The following is a 20,278-nucleotide window of genomic DNA, read 5'->3' as shown; positions in this document are numbered from 1 at the left end:
GCATGTCTCTATCTGTTTTCATGAGAAACCACTTTGAAGATATCAATATGTAATACAAGAAGCATTGTTAATTTCCTACCACTTTGTCTGTAACTCTGTATTGTCTGTACTGTTCTTTTGCTGTTTTGTAAAAGGTTGTCTGTCTGTCAATGTTTTCCTCCTTTTATTTTTAAAATTAAAAAAAAAAAGCACAAAAAACTAAAAGTAGAAATTCCATTTGATCCAGCTATTCCATTTCTAGATATCTTCTCAAGAGTTAAAGATATCATATTACAGAGTTACATGTGTACCCATGTTTACAGCAGCACAATTCATAATAGCTAATTCCTGGAAGTGGCCCACATGTCCATCAACAGATGAATGGCTAAAGGAAATGTGGAATCTATATACCATGGAGTACTACTCTGCCATAAATAAAGAAAAGCTTGAGTAATTTGTAAGAAAATGAATATGCCTTGAGACCATATTATGTGAAGTAAATCAGACAAACAAGCTTATATATTACATTTTATTTCTCTTTTATGCAAAACCCAGAGTAAAAATAAAAAGCAAAGTAAAAGACAGATAATAGGGAGGAGATAGATTATTCTCAAAGGGTAAGGGGAACAAAAGTTGGAGGGAAAGGGAAGGAGGGAAGACATGAAAAATGGGAATCAGGATGTTTTATGTACAAGTACCAACTCCATACAAGGAATGTTGGGTACTGCAAACATGTACCAAAAATAAGGGGGAAAGGTATCAAGGGATAGGTGGAGGGAGGAAAGGAAGAAAGGGAAAGGGAATGAAAAAAGGAATTAGATGTAAATATTATGTACTACACAAATGTATTAATAAACTAAAACAACAAAACAATACTAAGTCACTCAGAGGGACACTGGTAATGGATATAAAATGTAGAAACAGGAAAAATAAAATATAAATACTCAAGTAAAGTACTATATCTGCATCAAGTAACATGCTACATTTCAGTTCTATTTCAAAACCTTTAGACCAAACATTAAATTTTATCTGTACTATGATGATAAAATATTGTTTTCTACATTGAACGGAAATGACTGCATATTACTATGATAAGTGAATATTGTGACATCTTAATACCTAGAACGTGAACACAGCCAAATTGACCCTTCTATAAATAATAAAAACAAATAGCCTACATATCAAATATCTTTCTTAACGTAAAAAGACATCATAAAGTTTGATATGTTCAAAACGAACATAAAATATCTTTAACGTTTCTTTCTGATACATTTTCTCTTAGACTGAATTCAGGTTCAACATAGAAGATTTATGATCCTAAAGCATACATGACAAAAAAATTTTCATTATACACAGGGAAAAAGCTAGAGATACAGACTAAGATGATACATTAGGAAAACATTAAAATAAAACAAAAAGAAATCTGATGTGCTACTCAGCTTCTTTTTAAAAAACCATCCTGTTTTGTCTTCCTTTTTCAGCATTTTACATTTCAGCTGAACAATCCAATTTTTAACTTACTCCCTTCATACACGTTACTCACCCTATAGTCTCCTCTGCCTGCAGAGATTCCAGCTCATTTCCTTCTCTCACCCTCTGCTTACTCAATTCTTATAAAATCGAGTACTCTTCAACTTCCCTTTACATGCTTAGGATTATCTTCATTTACACTTACACAAGTTAGGGCTCCACTTCTATCCCATAGCAAACACAATTTCCAACATGATTTTAAAAGGCAAGAATGTAGTCTTGTGTCTTGGATATTTTTTTCTCGCTGCTGGGACAAAATACCTGATGCCCAAAATTAAGGAAGGAAAGGTTTATTTCGCTTACAGTTCATGGAGGTTTCAGTCCGTACTTGGCAGATTATAAGGCAGAGTGGCACATGGCAGAGAGCTACAGCTCAGGGTGGCAGAACACAGCTAAGCAACCAGCATACACCAGGGCAGAATAGGGGAGGAATGGCCTCAAGCACCCTTTTCCTCTCCCTTACACATGCAAACTATCCACCCCAGGGTGGGTGTAGCTTTCAAACCCATAATCAAACTCTAAAAGCCTGCCCCATGGCCGCATGAGGCTTTGGGGGGACACCCAAACACAAACCATAACATCTTGTAAGTCCAAAGAATTTAATTAAGTGTGCATAAGAGAGTCTACATTTGGTACATGCTCTATCTGATTCCTGACTTAAGCATGAAGTTTACTTTGTCTGAATAACAAGGCGTAAGTTTATTAACAGTTTATTTGTAAAACACTAAGAAGTAGCACAATTCTACGTTGACTAGATGCCCTATGAAAATGTCAATGGATTCAGTAAATACTTCGTTACATAAAGAATGTTAAACTATGGTACTTAACACTAGAAAAGGTTATGAATTTTAGTGTCTTATTAAACAAAACTTAAAGCCAATTGTAACAGTGTCCAATGCTACCCTAAAATGACAAGAGGACTACATGGGCATCTCATGTCTCTGTCAATTTATATTAACACATGACTGAAAGCAAGTAGTGTATTACAGGAAGTCTTATTTCTAACCAAGGGAATAGGAGGTATAAACTTACACACACAAAGAATAAGTTATACACATGTAAATATACAAGTTGCACCACCATTCTGGCCATTTATGTAACTTGGAATATTGAGCCTTGCCACTTAAGAGCATACCTACTGGTATAACAAACAGAAGAAATAGAGTAATTTTTAGTTGTATATTTTATTAATTGAAAACTTTAAGAAGTACTCAATATAGTCCAGGTAGTATTTTAAGTACAGTATTTTACAGATACTTATTGATTCATTCTAAGACATTTATCACTAGTAGAGATTAACTGACAGCAATGTTCTTCCAAGATGCAAAAGGATCTCATTAGTTTGAGGCATAGATTCTATTTAAGACAAGAGAAACCAAATCTTTCCCTGACCAACTTACAGAAAGAATCTTGCACTGCAATTCAGTTTAATGTAGTGAAACCAAGAAAGAAGTATAAAGGAAATCCTGAAAGACAGTCCCTCCCTCACCTCCTCCCAAGATTCTTCTACAAAAAGGGGGAAATTTATATTCCATGCAATTTGATTAAATTAATCTATGCTACCTGCAAAAGAACTTGCCTTTCCCTTTACAAACAGGAAATCACTTATGCCAGGTTTTTATTTTAAGCATGCACTAAAATTATGATTTCTCACAAGAAGAAAGACTCCCTGCCAATCATACTGACATGCTACTCAACAAATGGCACTAATAGCTGTGACAAGAGTGAATGTGTCTGAGCAGAGCTTTTTAAGAAGGATCTAGACCAGCCATCAAAAATACTGTTTTATCGAGTTAGGGCCTACGCTATATTCTGCTGCAGTAAAAGCTATTAGGTGATTCAAATGACTATTTTACAATGATGGATTTTCATCTATTAAAAGAATGTATCTAAGTGTTTTTAATGTTACTCAGAAAAAAATGAAATACTAAATTAAACATGTCTATAAGATCAAACATTCTACTTATTTTTCAATAAATTAATTTAGAAAATTTATTCAAATGATTTATATATTTCAGATGCTGATTAGCATACATCATATAACACTTTTGGTGTATTTAATTTCAGAGGTTTAAAGCAATTAGCATAATTATTGTATTAATTCCTATTTTCACTTTCCCTATCCCAATCACAGCTTTATACTAAATAATTCTTCATCAACCAAGACACCTATTTAATATACACTAAGACAACCATTTGTGGAAAACAGAGAAAAGTTATAAGTAATTGTCTTTGTAATTTGTAATTTTTAAAACTCTCATTCATTCTCCAAAAGGAAGGAAATCTGGTATATGCCACAACATGTATGAATTTAGAGGACACTGTGCTAAATGAAATAAGCTAGTCACAAAAGGTAACTCCTATAAAAGTTCATTTACATGAGAGATAAAGTAGTCTCTTGATTAAATTATTTTGTCTTATACTTCACTTAATATCACACTGTTTTGTTCATCATGGCTGTAAAAGCAGAAGCTATCTCATAAATATATATATCATCTAGCCTATGTCTATAGTAATGTAGTAGATTCAGCTTGTATAACCACTCCAGGATGTTTTTACAATGAAAAAATTACCTAACATTGCATTTCTTGCAAGGTATCCCCATTGTTTTTTATTTGTTTGTTTGTTTTGTTTTTTGGGTTTTTTTTTGTTTCCATTGTTAAGTAATATGTAACTGCATAATCAATATAAAAAATTATATCATAAGCAAAAAGTAGAAATATTTCTTACCTAATAGCATAAAGGATTAAAGAATAATGACTTCACTGGGCACTATATTGTATACATAAATATATATATCTTATTTTAGTTGTCCATTAGATTTTTTGAATGGCATAGTAAGCTCCCTGCTGTCAAAAAGTCATTCAAGAGAATAAGAAGACAGTGACAAATCAGACAAATTCTTGATGAGTTTAAATTAGATCACAGAACAATGAAGAGGTAGGGTACATGAAATTGAAGGGAAATATATGTATCCAACTATGGCCTTTTAAGGATAAAATTCAAACTGATGTATGCTTAATTTTAGAAATTTACATGCTAACAGAGAGTAAAGAAACTGATCCAAAGAAATAACTGCTAACTTACTGCAACAAAACTGCAAAGGTGATTCAATGGAGGAAGGATAGAGCTTTCAACAAATAAAAGATGCCAATATGCAGATAAAAAAACCCTGACTAACACCTCATGTAATACAAAGTAGGACTCAAAATAGATCATATGCCTAAATGTAAAATCATAAAGCTTCTAGAGGAAAATGAGTTACTCTTTGTAACTTGAATTAGCTTACTATAAAAATCATAAAGAACAAATTCAAAAATTGACTTTAAGAATATTACAAACTTTTGCCTACACTTTGTGTCAGAAACACACACATTTTCTGAACTCAGTTCCCAAAAAAGAGGCAAAATATTTCAAAAGATACTTAAAGAAATATAGAGTACAGATAAGCATATGAATCGATACTCAACACAATCAGTCATCAGTCAAAATTAGTTAAAATCATAAGACACCACTAAGTGCCTACAAGAGCAACTTTTAAAAAATTAACTAACAACATCAAATGCTGATGAAGATGTGGAACAACAGGTATTATTATAGGTATTATTATAGGTATTATATTATTATTATCTTTGGAAAATAGCTGACAGTTTTCTTATGTTAAATATATATATGCTCTTGCCTACAAGAGCAACTTTTAAAAAATTAACTAACAACATCAAATGCTGATGAAGATGTGGAACAACAGGTATTATTATAGGTATTATTATAGGTATTATATTATTATTATCTTTGGAAAATAGCTGACAGTTTTCTTATGTTAAATATATACGTAGAATATAGCCTAGGTATCTCATTTCTAGGTAACTTACATTTAGAAACCTTTCCATACGAATTTATAGCCGCTCTCTTCATAGTTACCTAAAGGAATAAACAACTTAGACACAGTATTACATTTTGGTTTTGATATTCCTTTCCCAGTGAGTAATTGTGTTGAACATATTTCTGTGTGCTTACTGGCCATGTGTAAATCTGCTATGGGAAAACTGGTCTTCAGATCCTTTGCCCTTTTTTAATTAGGTTATTTATCTCACTATCGTTGAGTGGTAAGAGTGGCTTATATGTTCTGGAATCTAGATCCCTTTTCAGATATAGTTGTAAATATTTGTAGATCCCTTTTCAGACATAGTTGTAAATATTTTCTTCTATTTTGTAAGTCTTCCTTTCATTGTCTTGATGGTGTCTTTTAAAACACAAAAACTTTTAATTTTGATAAAGTCCAATTTATCTATTTCTTTTGTAGGATGGTGCTTTTGTTGTCACAACCAAAAAGCTGTTATTAAGGTCACAAGATATAGAAGAACCAGGTATATTCATGGTAATGCAACAATTAATACACACACACACGTACTTCCTTGCCTGTATGTTGGGAAGGGCTAGAAGCAGAGGTACACGTAGGGTAAATATCTGGTTTATAAATATCACAGTCAAATCAAAGACTCTAGGGTTCCTCAAAGAAGTAGTCAACCGCAGGTTCAGGGCAGGAAAAACTCAAGATGAGCTAAGAACATTTGGTAGTGCCATGAATCAGAGATACCCGTAAAGCGGGGGACATCTGGGAGGAATCTACCTGAAAGGGTACTCAGTGGCCAAACCTTGAACAGTGGGGAGTAGTTCATGCTGATAATAAATAAAACAAATACATTATTAGGAAAGATCAGGCATTCCTTACACAATTTCAATTATTAAAAGTTGTTTTTTACTGAGACAGAATACCCAACACTCAATGCTAAAGAACAGAAAGTTTATTTCAGCTCATAGTTTGTAGAGGTTTCAGTCCCTAGTCAGCTGGGTCCAAGGCAGGGTGACATGGCAAAGAGGCATCCCAGAGGGGAAACAATTATGCTGTGATAGGCAGGAAAGTAGCAAGCAGAAGCAGCAACAGGACCAAGCCTGCCTTCTGTCTCTGTGTGTTCCATCCAGGCTACAAACTTATTGATTAGTGCCACCCATACCCAGGGCGGGGCTTTCTATTACTCATAATCCATACTCCTTAATCCATATTCATACATCCTCATGCCACCACCTTTGAAAACCTTCATCTATGAATGCAGGAAGCTTTGGGAGGACTTTTAGATATAAGCCATAACAAAAGTAGAAAGGATGAAGAAAAAGAGAAAGTAATCATTTGAACACCACAGATCTTTTTGGGCAAGATTCACTAATGCGTGTTGAAATTAGTAGGCTCATGTTTGAGGAGAAATAGGCTATTTGCAGAATCTGAAAGCATCTCTCCACAATACATACAGATTTAAAAGGTAAAATGATCAGTTTTTGATGCAGGAATCTGGAGACACCATCTGATTCCACATGTACGGGCAATCACCTCCAGTCATAATATACCCCCGTGCTGTTCTTGTACACATTAGCCAAATCATGAGTGAACACCAGACTGGTCCAAATTAAGGGACACTCTGTAAAATAACTGATCTATTCTCTTTAAGTGGCAAGGTTCTAAAGGTCTGAAAGCTGCCATGGACTAGAGAAGACTAAAGACATGACGATTGAAGAGAAGGTCACTCCCTTGGTTGGATTGTGGAAAAAAAAAATTACATGATGGAAAAACTTTAAACTTTGAATAAAGAGTGTAATATAAAAACAATATTGTACCAATGTTAATTTCTTTGGTTTTTAGAATTTTCCAATGGTTACCTGATGCTAACATTTGGCAAAGTTGGGTGAAAGATATAAGGAACTCTATTCCTGCAATTTATGCTTAACATTACTTAAAAAATACTTAAAGGAAACAAAAATGTGCAAAATAGTAAATTCACTCACTGCAAACAGAAATAAATAAAACTGCAAAAGGTTATTAATGTTTATTATTTTACAGTGTGAAATAAATTTCAAAGTTAAGAAATATATGTAAATTTCCCTAAATTTGAAGAATCTGTAATTTTTTTTCATTAAATGGATTCAATGAAAACAATAACCTGTTATATAGTATTAGTCTTACGCTATGTCAATACATTCTATGTTTCTCTCATATAAAAATGCCTTTAAGTTGGGGTCAAAATATAAGTTTAAGGGTGTGTAAATTTTTAAAATATACAAATTATGCTGAATTAAATAGTTGATAAAAGGTCTGTAAAAAGTAAAAGGCACATCAATTACCTGATAAGATCATACTGCCCCACTATAACTTTCCATAATCAATTTTTTTCTTTAAATTTTTGATAAATGAAGTTGTCAGTGTGGATAAGATCACAATTTTGTTTCCTTTTTTTTCTTCTAAACTATTTTAACTTTCAGAATCCAATTCATGAATGCTGCAAATGCTAGCCTTGATAATATCGCAATTTCACCTGCTGATGAGGTAGTCATACAGCCATATGCCTGTGTCACCTTGTGGTAGCAAGCCAAGAAGGACTGGAGAAAGTTTCATAGAGGCTCTGATTATACAGGCCTCCTGAGAAGGCAGGGAATATGGATTTTCATTTTGTTTTGTTGTACTAGGTGTTGAACACTGAGCTACATCCTTATCCTGCTTTTCATTATATTTTGAGACAGGGTCTCCAATTTGCTCAGGCTGGCCTGGAATTTTTGGTTCTCTGCTTCAAGTTACTGAGCAGCTGTTAGTACAGGCAAGAGTCCACACAACCAGCAATCGTTTTTTACTTCATACAAAATACTGAAGATAACTTTTTAAAAGATCAGGTAGCTAAGGGATCTCTCTTCTGCAGGATTGTGGGAAGGCAGTGGCTAAAGAGTGGGCTAGACGGAATGCAGTAACCATTTCTAACACTGCTCCATATTGCTAAACAGATAAAAGAAGATTGTACATATGCTGAAGGAAAGTTAGAAAGAATATATTTATTCTCAAGCAAAATAAAATGTAAAAAATATTTAAGGATGTATCTTTAGAAAGCTTTTAAAAGCCTACTTCAGTATTTATTCAATAAAAGTGAAAAGGTGATAAGTTCAAAAGCTCTGCTTAACTCATCAATAAATAATACATTTGCTAATAAATATCCACGAGTAAGATTTTTGTGGATACCAACTATATTACTGAAAAAAAATAGGCTGCTAAAAATTCTGTTCTGACATTATTCATCCATCAACTACAGAGTATGTAAGATAGTTTTGTTCTAAACGTGGGGATTCCAGCAGATGCCAAAGAGAAAGAGAGAAGGAATAGGCTAGCTACCAAAATACCAATTCACTGAGCCAGAGTTGACAGATGTCAAAGATATAGCTACAACAGAAGGCATTAGAGCTGTTGATTTGAATTTGAGAAGAACAAAGATTTTTCACAGCAGTGAAGGAAAATAGTAAATTAACCCCTGGATATTTGGGGTGAAAAGATCAATTGTTGAACTGTTAATTATTTTAGGAAGTCTTTTGTTAGCAGTAAAAAACCAGAAGACTGGAAAACATGGAATCCAGTCTGAAGGTTAAAAAGAAAGAAAGAAAGGCTGAAAATTATAGACCTGTAAGTCTAACATCTATATTAGGAAATAAATTTGAGATGATACTTATGGATGAGCTTAATGATACATTTGGAGAAGTACAATTTAATAGGGGTGAGTCAGCATGGATTTACCAAAGGCAATCTTGTCACAAAAAACTTTGTTCCTTTTTAGGTTGAAGTAATAATTGGTTCATATAAAGGAGAACCAATGAGAAACTGTCAGGTTTATAGAGATTTTTTTGGACCTTTTCATAAAATGAATTACTGCACAAGATGTCACGACGTGTCAGAGCATCCAACTGACAAAGGCAATAAAAGTAACAGAGTTGGAAATAGAAGATCAGGAAGAACCTGGGAAAAGACTGCATTTCTATAAGCCTGTTGATGGTAGAACTTCAATGTTTTTAATTACTGATGAAGAAAGTTTTTCATATTAGGAATTCTGAATATAAAGCTACCTAAGGGAGTGGTTAAGGCTATAGCTATTTTACCTTAACTAGGATAGATTAAGCAAATGGGATCAGAGTTAGAATATGATATTTAGTTTTCCTAAGTATAAACGTCACTAGAATTAAGCAATCAAGTTAAGTATAGCTTAGATGTTACTGAATCAGGTAACACTAGGAATAAAACAGGATATGGGGTTTTAATAAAAGTGAACTTTTTACATTTATATTCTTATAACTGGGTAGAGACAAATTCTATGGAATGTAGTTAAGTAAAAATGTTACAAAGAACACAAAAACTATCCTGGAGAAAAATATAAAATTTCCAATTTGTGAAGAGACTATGATAGATTTCATGTGCTGTCATACTGCACCAATAAGAATATCATATACATTTTAAATGATTATGGCTTGATTAAGAACCAATGAAAATAAAATGAATTTAAGTAACAGAAAAGGATGACAGCAGAAAAATAACAGAAATTAAGAAAAACACCATATCATCACTTAATGTGTAATTTCTCCTGCAAAGAGAACACAGTTGTCACTGCCTTTAAAAACAAACATTTAAAGTCTCAACTATTCAGATAGAAATATGAAATAACTAAATCAACCTCACAGTTTTCTTGTAGCACTCACACTTTGGGGAAATGGCCATGTAACCTTGGGTCCTCAACTGGGTAACTGTCCATGAACGACCTTTTACTTCAGTAGCAAAAAGGGTTTTCTAGCAGCAAAGGTAAAACTTAGTTTTTTTTTAAATTGGTAGGGAAACTATCTTTCTTCTTAGGCACAATCCTTAGAGACCTAGCAAAGCCCCTCACCCCAGTGGCCATTTTTCTCTTCATCTCCCATTCTTTGGGGTAATATCTGTAGTAATCTGAGATACAATTACTGAAGAAAAGTACACATAAAGTCAGATTGGAGGCCACTTGTATTGCGAACAGAGGTAAATATTTAATTCTCCCTCAAGGTGTAGTGAATAAACACCAAGCTTATTTATGATTAACAGAACTGACAGAAATGCTAAAACTGTAGTGATCAAATCAAATTAATTTTTGAGAGAAAGTTAATTTCCCTAAATAGAAAAAATAATAATGCACAATGTCAGAAAAATTATAATGTAGAATGATCACTTTTAATTTAAAGCTAATTTTGAGGAAGGATAAATGTGATTGCAAAATCTTGTCATATTAGATCTACAGAGAGCTTAAAGAATCTTCTTGAGAATACAGAGGTTCTGACACTAGGATTAAAAAGGAATGTTACTAGTACTACTACATCTTGTTCCAGCAATAGACGCTTAGAAGTGAAAACATATCTTGATTTCTAAGACCACCGGTTAATTTTTCCTGTGCTTGTATTTAACATAGATGGAATACTATGGAATGGACTTCTTTGTGTCTGTCTTGGTTCATCCAGTGATATTACCAGGAGGTATATATCATACTGTTGCTTATAGCTGTAGTTCATTCATTCTCACGGATATAAATTATTCCATTTTGAGAATATATAATCCATATGTACTGTATTTGATGTACACTTGTCTAGTTTTGGTTTCTGACTATGATGAATAACTGATTTAAATATAAAATACTAAGTAAAAGTCAGTATTTCATGTATGAGATTAACACCATCCCAGCAGATAATAAGGTGAAATGCAATTATAATGCTGCTTATAGTTAATCTGTATGGATGTATTAATATGAAACAACACAATTATGGCAAGAGGCACTTCTATAGATACAAAGAAACATTTCATAATTATAAGGAAATATATACATATTCACAATCACATATGAATATGTGCATATAAGAGTATCCTAAAGTTCTGAGTACCCGGTGATACATCTTCAAACATGTGACCCAAATTAACAGAATCAGAAACGGACTAATCCACAATAATAGTGAGAAACTTTAATATATCTTTCACAAGCACTTGACAGAACCAGCATACAAATCCAGCAAGAATTCAGAGTGTTCACATTACTATAAACAAACTGGATGCAACTCAACAGGCAGCACAGGCTACGGCCCTACCAGTCTTAAAGGCCCTTCCAGATATCTTATATACTCATCAACATTCACCATTTGCTGGGCCCAAAGAATGCCTATACCAATTTCAAAGGATTGAAATTATTTAATTATTTTCTGTAAACACAGTAACTAAGCTAGAAATGGATTTCTGTTACTATCTAATAGTTAAAAAAAGAGAAGCAAAAAATAATCTCAAACTTACTACACATTAAATGTTACATTTCTAAATAGTTCAAGGGAAAAAACTAAACCACTTTTATCTTGCATTTCAAATAAGGATACATACTGTCTTACTTTTCTTCTTTCTGAGACAAAATATCTGACACCTAAAGTTGAAGGAGGAAAGGTTTATTGCAGTTCAGAGTTTGTAAAAGTTTCAGTTCCTAGTTGGCTGGCTCCAACGCATGCAAGAAGGACATCACAGAGGAGAAACAATTCGTGGCAGGCACAAGGCAGAAGGCAGCAATCAGGGATATAGCAAAGCAGCAGCCCTTTTATAGCAGGTTCTTACATACTCTCACACCCAGGGTGGGGCACCCTTAATCCTAGCATTGTACCATGAATCAATCCCAATATCACACTCTTAATTCCAGCTTCACACACTAGATTCAGGTGCTCTGAAAAGCCCCACCTATGTCCACGTGAGGCTTTGGGGAGACATGTAGCCATAACACATACACTGATGCGGGGCTGGGGATTTAGCTCAGCGGCAAAGCACTTGCCTGGCAAGCGCAAGGTCGTGAGTTCGGTTCCTGGTACCGGAGAAAAACCAAAAACCAAAAAAAAATTTAAAAATAAAACACATACACTGATGCTAACATATCCTGATGTTAGACATATCCTGATAATAAAATTAAAATTCACAAGAACACTTTCACTCTTTGAAGCACAAAATGGAAAATAACACCAGTATCATTCTATACCAGTCCCCACAAAAAATTGACAAAAAACACAATCATTTTTTGTTGGATAGAGAAGAAAAAAACCTGAATAATCATTCATGCTATTATTACATCACAGTTACATTTACATAGTTACTAGTTTGCATTTAGTACTATCTCATGTAGATTATATAGACACTGTGTGGTAGATGTCTCTATCCAGAGCTTAGAGAGGAGAAAACTGAGGCCCACAGAGTCAACATTTCCAAAGAAATACACAAAGGAATGATAAAGTTAGAACCTTTCCTACCTATAAGCTACGTCTGCAGAAACACACTGCTGAGCCAGGAGCATCACAAGAAATTCATTCAAATTCCTAATTCACTGAGAAAAAAACCTGAAGCCTGGAGATATTTAGAAATGCCCAAATTTACTAAGTGGCCCAGCAGGGGCCTAAAGTAGGTCTTTGAGGAGGTCGAGTCTTGTGGAATTTGCATGGATTATATCACCTCTATAATGCAGTTACAGTTATAAACCAGTGTGGCAACCCCAAGAGACTAACACAACATAGGACACCTCTTTCAGAACTTCTCTCAAAGAAAAATTAATATTTATTTGCCTCCTGTACAACCAGCCCACATAGGAAGACGGCTGCACAGTAGTCCAGCAAGTGTTGGTTTCCCTGATATTTTCAGAGCCTTACTCTGTAGAAGTGATTCTCAGCTGAACATTATGTCTGTTGTTAACTTTGATAAGCATTCTGTTATTGTTGTTTATTTGTGGTATTTTTTTGAAGTGTCAAATCTTGTGACTATTAAAGTACCAGTAATTTAAAGTGAAAAAAAAAGATAAACCTCCAAATATGGCCTCAACTAAATTTAAAATACCTCAAATCACACAAGTTGCAGTCCTTTTCAGTTGTTAAATGTTTCCATTGAACAGACTTTTAGATGTCTGATAATATATGGGATAGCAGGGCCAGGAATAAAATAATGGGAGGGGAGGGGGCCAGGGATCATAGGGTTGTGTCAATTCAATCTTTTTTGAAAGAACTGAATGATATCAGTGAATTTGGGTTACACAATTCTCAGTCTGTTAATGGTGCAGATATGAGAGGATGCAGCCATCACCAACCACCCTCAGGACTTTACGCTCTAGCTCCCACTAGGGAGTTCCTCCGATGTGCACCTGATACTACCACCAAACACCAGGGTGACAGCAGCCAGTGACAGTTTGACTCAAATACCATAATGAAATATATCACAGATCATTGGGAATTTCAAGGTTAAAATGTCAGTTCAAAAAAATTTACCTTTTAGGGGGCTGGGGATTTAGCTCAGTGGCAAAAAGCGCCTGCCTGGCAAGCGCAAGGTCGTGAGCTCGGTTCCCGGTACCGGAGAAAAACCAAAAAAAAACAAAACAAAACAAAACAAAAAAAAATTTACCTTTTAAAAACTTTTCTCTTAACAAGTGAGGCTTGCCAGAGTGAAAACCTGACTGCAGAGCACAATCACCACGCATAGAGAAAAAACAGTCATCGCTCCCCTGTGTCATAGGACTCCTCTTATGAAAACACTTAACACCATGACTTAGTACCACTTAAAGAGAAAACCAGGGCTATTCACTTGGGAGCAACACACACATAGTGAAGAAGGATGTTTCTTTAAAATGCTTTTATAGGGGCTGGGGATTTAGCTCAGTGGCAAAGCACTTGCCTGGCAAGCGCAAGGGCGTGAGTTCGGTTCCCGGTACTGGAGAAAAACCCCCCAAAAAAAAAAAAAAAAAAAAATGCTTTTGTATTGCTAATGAGATCTCAAAACACATCACCAGAGTAGCCTTCAGCATCACTAGTACATAGTTCCTGTGTGCAGTCCTAACTGCAGAACACAAAATAAATACTTGGCTATAGCCTGCAATATTTCCCCTTGTCATTCCATTTGATTCTTTTAAAAGTTAGAGATATTTTATACTAGGGAAAAAAAGGAAAACTGTTCTTAATGTCTAACTGGGGCAGTGAAAGGGAGCAATGTGAATCTGGTTCTGGGAAGGAGCTGGAATGATAGCATTTGGAAAGAGGGGACTCTGTTGACAAACCTGACAAGGCAGCTTGTATTGGTTGGTTCCTTTTTGCTGGTAGCACTTCAAGCATCTGTACTGTCATGCTCTCATATTCATGAAAACCCACAGGTACTGATGGTCAGAGATATTCCAACTTGACTTTATCTGTTCACGTGCACTAAAGCTATTAAACCATGTAGTTAAAAACCTGTACAGTGACACCACTGGCAAAATGAAAAGAGCAGAAACCTCTGCTCTTATTTATTTTCCAAAAACCAACCCTGCATACAACAGATTGCTAAATTAGACACCACGACTTAAGTAAGTTAATCATATGAAAGAAAACTGAGAAATATGACAAGGCACACCAGTAGCAAATGAATATTCCTAATATTTCTAATATATTCCTAATACATAGACCTTGTCAAATGTATTAAACATTTTATTCTAACTTGAATTACACAAGAAGTTCTATTTCCTTTAATGTAGACAATGTGAGCATACTTGGCTGAAATATTTTGCAAAGTCCTGTTCTGGATGAATGCCTCTTGACTTTCACACATTGTTGTGATCCCCACCCTCACTAACACTGCCTGGGATCCTCCTGGTGCTGAAATATCCTGTGCTAACATCTCCATAGCATTAATTCTTAAAATTCTCACAATGTCTTGTTAAGTGGTGTCCTCACACAGAGCTATACCTGAGAAATCAGGTTCTGTGAGGTCAGCCTGCCTGTCCTCATGTGACCATGAGGGGAGCAGCACAGATTAAAAGGCTCTCACTGGCACCAGAGCATCTGCTTTAAATGGATCCAAGATCCACTGCCAGTATTAACGCAGTGCTGTTTGGGCCACATCTTAGGACTCTTTCCTAAGTTTACTTCAGGGGTATTTCCTCCATTGGAAGCTCATCCCCACAATCCATCATTACACTATTCTCCACAAAAGAACTCAACACTCAAGGAGCCTCGTTAATTAAACACAGATTTGCTCTACCCTATGGTTACTGCTGTATCTTATACCTTCCATATATCAGATATATGAGATTACATACAGGTAACTGATCCATATATAATCCATGAGGCCAGACTCATTAGCTACTGGTGCTATCTCGAGTATGTGGGTCCCTCCTAATTTCTGGGAAGTGAACAGTATTTTTTTAACCCTAAAGATGCTGTGTCACCTTCCTCATTCACATTCTTCTTCTTTCCAGGTATAGCCAGGAAAATGGTGGGACTTTGTTTTTGAAAAAATTAATTTTACCAATTAATCAAAATATGGAAGTTAAAGAACTATCACATCAGCTCAACTATGTTTTGAATTTGTTTTTATGACAGAATATAGTTGAAAAGGTCTGTTTTCAATATTTGAAAAGGGTAAGAGCAGAGTATACTTTTGTATAGGCCTTGAAGCAAACATCATTTCACACCTGATCCACTGAAATAAATCGTGTTCTATTATATGTATAGTATTACAGCTATTGTGATCAGTGAAATGAAATCCTGTTATAAACAAGTATTTTAATAGTTTCAGCCCCTTACCAGCATGTAAGTATGCGAGGTCAGGGTTTTCGATATCAGGATGTTGTTCTTTCAAGTGATTTCGGAATTCCACGGGGACATTTGTCCCATAGTCACATTTGGGGCAGTTGTACATCTTGACTCCTTCATGTTTGCCAGTATGTAAAATATGTTTGCGGATATTTTCAGCACAGTTTGACCTACCAAGTAAGAAAAAAAAGTAAATCAAATTAAGTTCAAATCAATAACATTATCACATATAATTATTACTAGCTAACACTGATACACGCCTTTCAATATGCTCAGCAGAATTTTAAGTGCTGCATTCATATAATAATAAACTTATAAAATATACCAATTCTATCATAAGCTGGTATTTTACCTTAGCAATTCTTTTCTATGAGGAACTGGAAATACAAAAATCCCAAGCTATATTTTTTAATATCAAATTATTCTGGTACCACTTGAGGGCAGTGAAGGTGTTTGTTTATCCCCAGTAACCTACCTATCATCACTGAAGAGTGGTATGAAAGAAAAGCATTATGGTGAACACTACTGAGTTTGGTACATCTAGGAAACAAAGACCTTTGGCTTTTAAATTCTGCCAAGTGAGTTATAATGTAAGGCTCCAAGACAGTTTGAAGGTAGAAAGAGAGCTAGAAGCAGCTACACCTATGTCGCCCCAACACTTAGGCAATTTGTTAGTGTCTGCAGGTTTTCTTATGGTGGTGTAGGCCTTTACAGGGAAGACCTAGCAACATGCCAGCTAGTACTGAAAATAGGAGTGGGCTCCTTTCTCCCTGTCTTCCTGAAGAATGAGAAATGCAAGGCCTGAAATAATCAGCAAATAGTCCTTGGATACTGCTTTTACACGCAAGTCATTTTGCTTTCCCTTAGGTCTCTGTTGATACCTTTGCATCCAAGACTGCACAACTTCACCTTTTCTGAGTACACCTTTTCTGTTTCCTTCTGTCTTAGCCACTTTTAGAACAGTAATAAAAAAGTCCTACACCAATTTAAGCAGGTGGTGAGGGATAATTTAGAGAGAAATAGAAAATCCAGGCTGGACTCAGATTCCCACAGAATAATATAACACGCCAGAAGAAAATAAAGTAACATGTTTATCAACATTTCCCATAGGAACTGCTGAGAATAAAATCCTGCAAGATACTGTTGGAGGAAAGGTTTCCAATGAATACATGAGGCTGGGAAATGGTAGAAAGTGAACATACCTCACGTCATACCTCAGAAGACAAAAGGCTCTAAGAAGAAAGGTGATATAATGATTCTAATTAGAATAACTTTTGTGTATAATATGCAATTACATCATGATGTTTATTTTTCAGGGAATGCACCCTGGGAAATACTAATAAAGCAGCAAAAATGGTTTTAACCAACAGCTTTTTTGTGCCAGCTACCGTATCATTCACACAAAATGAAGACTCAATAAATACATATCTGTTCACTCAAAACAAGACAGATATGGAAGAGAATCATCTGAGCAAAGCAGGGTAAATGAAAATGACACAAGGAAAAGTATTCCATAAAGCAGACGAGAACGTCCTCCCCTACTGACATCTGCATGAAATGCAAATATTTTCTCCTCAGTGGGTACTGTGCATAGTAGGAACAGCCCTGTACTGGATGGCGATATCCCTTTTGTGAAGGAGTCTGCTACTTCCCTCTCATGTTCAGGCAGGGTCTGTCACCCAACATATATGCCCTCTAAACACAGTTAGAGAGTAAAGTAGATAAATACAATCCCTCTATGCCTGGGGGAAAAAAGAAACATCAAAATGTTAATGCAGCTCCACTGCAATGCCTGCTTATTTAATTTCCAAATATATTTAATAATTTATACACTTAACGAATAAATTTTCCATAAAGTTTGCATCACCTTTAAAGAAGAACAACTGCACTAACAAAATTTTCCCAGATGTTTTCTGCTTGATCTGTGTAAGGGCTCTGCCAAGATAGACCATTTCTCTTAAAATCGAAGACTAAATTTGTATAAGTCAGTTAATATATGAATGCACTGCTTATTTCTTTTATAACACTACTGTCAAGTCTGCTTTGTATATAAATTTCCTACTGTTAATTAACAATCACTGAAAGGCAAATAAGCATCAAGGTGTGCCACATGCTGTCATGGGCCTGGTGAGTGTGAAAGTAGCACAAGCCCTCTGAGGTTGACTGGTACAGTAACTTTACAGAGAAACAAGTTAAGCATCACAAAGATAAGCTGACTTACAAAGGTTATACAGTTAGTAAGTGGTTAGGGTAGGGTCTGAATCTAGGTTCTCTGTTTTCAAGGCCAGCATGTTCTCAAGTAATGCACAACCATATTCCTTATAGTGTTTATGTATCAAAGATTCTACCATGTTTGAAGAAAAGGATAAGACTCTGGAAACTTAAATGTGTAAAGAGGTTGGAAAAAATAGGTCTGTAGTATACTGACAGTATGTAGTACATGGGAACACCTGAAGGCAGACCACAGAGTGGTCTTTTGAGAAAGCAATAGTGATAGTGAAAGCGAAAAGAAAGAGGAGCATTTTTAAAATTATGCCACTACTGAGGTGACCTATTCCAAATTTAGTCTTCACTGTGTAGCTATTTTGTTTTCAACAGTTTTATGAACACCTCCTAAATTCACCACTGTTTGCTGACACTAGGGAGTGAAAACAAAGCTACTACTGAACTTAATTAGTATTGTTTATCAGACTGCAGGTTCTTTGTTACCACCAATATTCTTTCCTTACGTAAGATGCTAGACACTTAGCATCAACAAAATACATCCTCAAATGAAGAAATTAAATTGCTGAAAAAAGTACATTTCACTGTATGATGAATATTCAAATGGGGACCAATATAAGGAATGTAACACTCACTGAAAGAAGAAAAAGATGACTTTGAAAACAGAATGTTTTATTTTCAAGGGCAAATTTTGGACAAAAATAAGTTAGTATCATTTAGTATCTAAATAGCATATGGAATCTAACCATCAAGACAGTATTAATGAAATAATATGTATGAGGAAGATGGGGATTTTGTATCCACACAAAAATACAAAGGGTGATCAAAATATATGGTGAATGTTTAAATTTTAAAAACACTATAGTAAAGGACACATTGTCATTAATTCCCCTAACTACCAGCTTGGCCTCGCCCACAGCTGACACTTAGAACACATTTAACCCCCTCATTCTTGCCACTTCTGAAGCAGTTCTAGAAGTTCTTTTTCATGAATGTCTTTAGTCATGCTGTTGGGGCTGCTTTGGTTTCTTTAATGGATTTTACCTTTCATGGTCATTCTGACTTCAAATAAAGAAGAACAGAAAGTAGGAGAAGGCTGAGCAGTTGCCCTGGGGAACTGGGAAGGGCTGAGCCCTCCAATCCCCTTTCCTAAACCACAGCAGGATCTGTTCCACCTTGCATCTGTCCCTTCTTGCCTCTTCCAACATAGGCTGTAGCAGTGCAGAAGCACCTTGGGTAAAAGTCAGTCTGGGTCAGTCCTGCTATGCAACCACTCTGCTCTACAGAACATATTTCAATTCTCCAAGATTATCTTTCTTGAACTATAAAGTAAGGTCAACAGTTTCAAAAAGACAAAATACTAAATTACTTTTTTTAGTTTGAAAATACTAAATTTAATCTATGTATGATTTTTCTTCCTTAGAGGAAAGGAAATGCAAATAAACACAAAATTTCACACAGGAATTAAAAGCTACCCATGGCCAGGCATGGTGGCACACACCTGTTATCCCAGCAGTTGAGAGGCTGAGACAGGAGGATTGCTATGAGTTTGAGACCAGGCTGGACTACATAGTGAGTTCAAGGCCAACCTGAACTACACAGCAATATAGTGAGACCCTGTCTTGACTAAATGAACAAATGAATGAATGAATGAATGAAAAAATAAAAAGCTATCCATAGGGTCCACTGAAGTTTGCAGCCTTGAAGATTGATGTTAAGGAAAGGAGAAAAGGTGTGTAGCCCATATTGCCTCTGCTCTGTCACACAGTAGAAAGTAAGTATCAACACAGAAGGGTCGGATGTAGCTCAGCATCATCCTAGCCTGCCTGGCAAGTGTGAGGCCTGAGTTTGATTCCTAGTACCAAAACAAACAGAGCAAAACAAAAACACCCCACAGAGATAAGCTATTTAACTGGAAGGTCTCATCAAGATGCTGCACTCTGACCCACCCTTTCTAACTCTATTCTACATACATTTACAGCCCCAGGTTACAAAAACTATCAGATGGCTTTCAGCTGAGGAAAAGCTACAGGAAAAGTTCAAGGTAGGATTAGGCCAAAGACGCTTTTAAGATTCTGAGGAGCATGGACAGGTGGGGGAGTTG

General features: G+C 35.4%; 1 protein-coding gene across 1 annotated transcript in view; it reads right to left on the bottom strand.

Moving 5' to 3' along the window:
* The window catches only part of Znf407 (zinc finger protein 407), a 471,237-nt gene that overhangs the window by 129,849 nt on the left and 321,110 nt on the right, over positions 1-20,278 (bottom strand). The window contains exon 8 of the mRNA XM_005373080.2: positions 15,943-16,121. Coding sequence (XP_005373137.1) covers positions 15,943-16,121 — 179 coding nt within the window. The remainder of the gene's footprint in view (positions 1-15,942; positions 16,122-20,278) is intronic.

The sequence above is a fragment of the Chinchilla lanigera genome, unplaced genomic scaffold (assembly GCF_000276665.1).
Source record: "Chinchilla lanigera isolate Chin_1 unplaced genomic scaffold, ChiLan1.0 scaffold00001, whole genome shotgun sequence".
NCBI classification, from domain to species: domain Eukaryota; kingdom Metazoa; phylum Chordata; class Mammalia; order Rodentia; family Chinchillidae; genus Chinchilla; species Chinchilla lanigera.
This window is presented reverse-complemented; position numbering and strand designations above follow the sequence as displayed.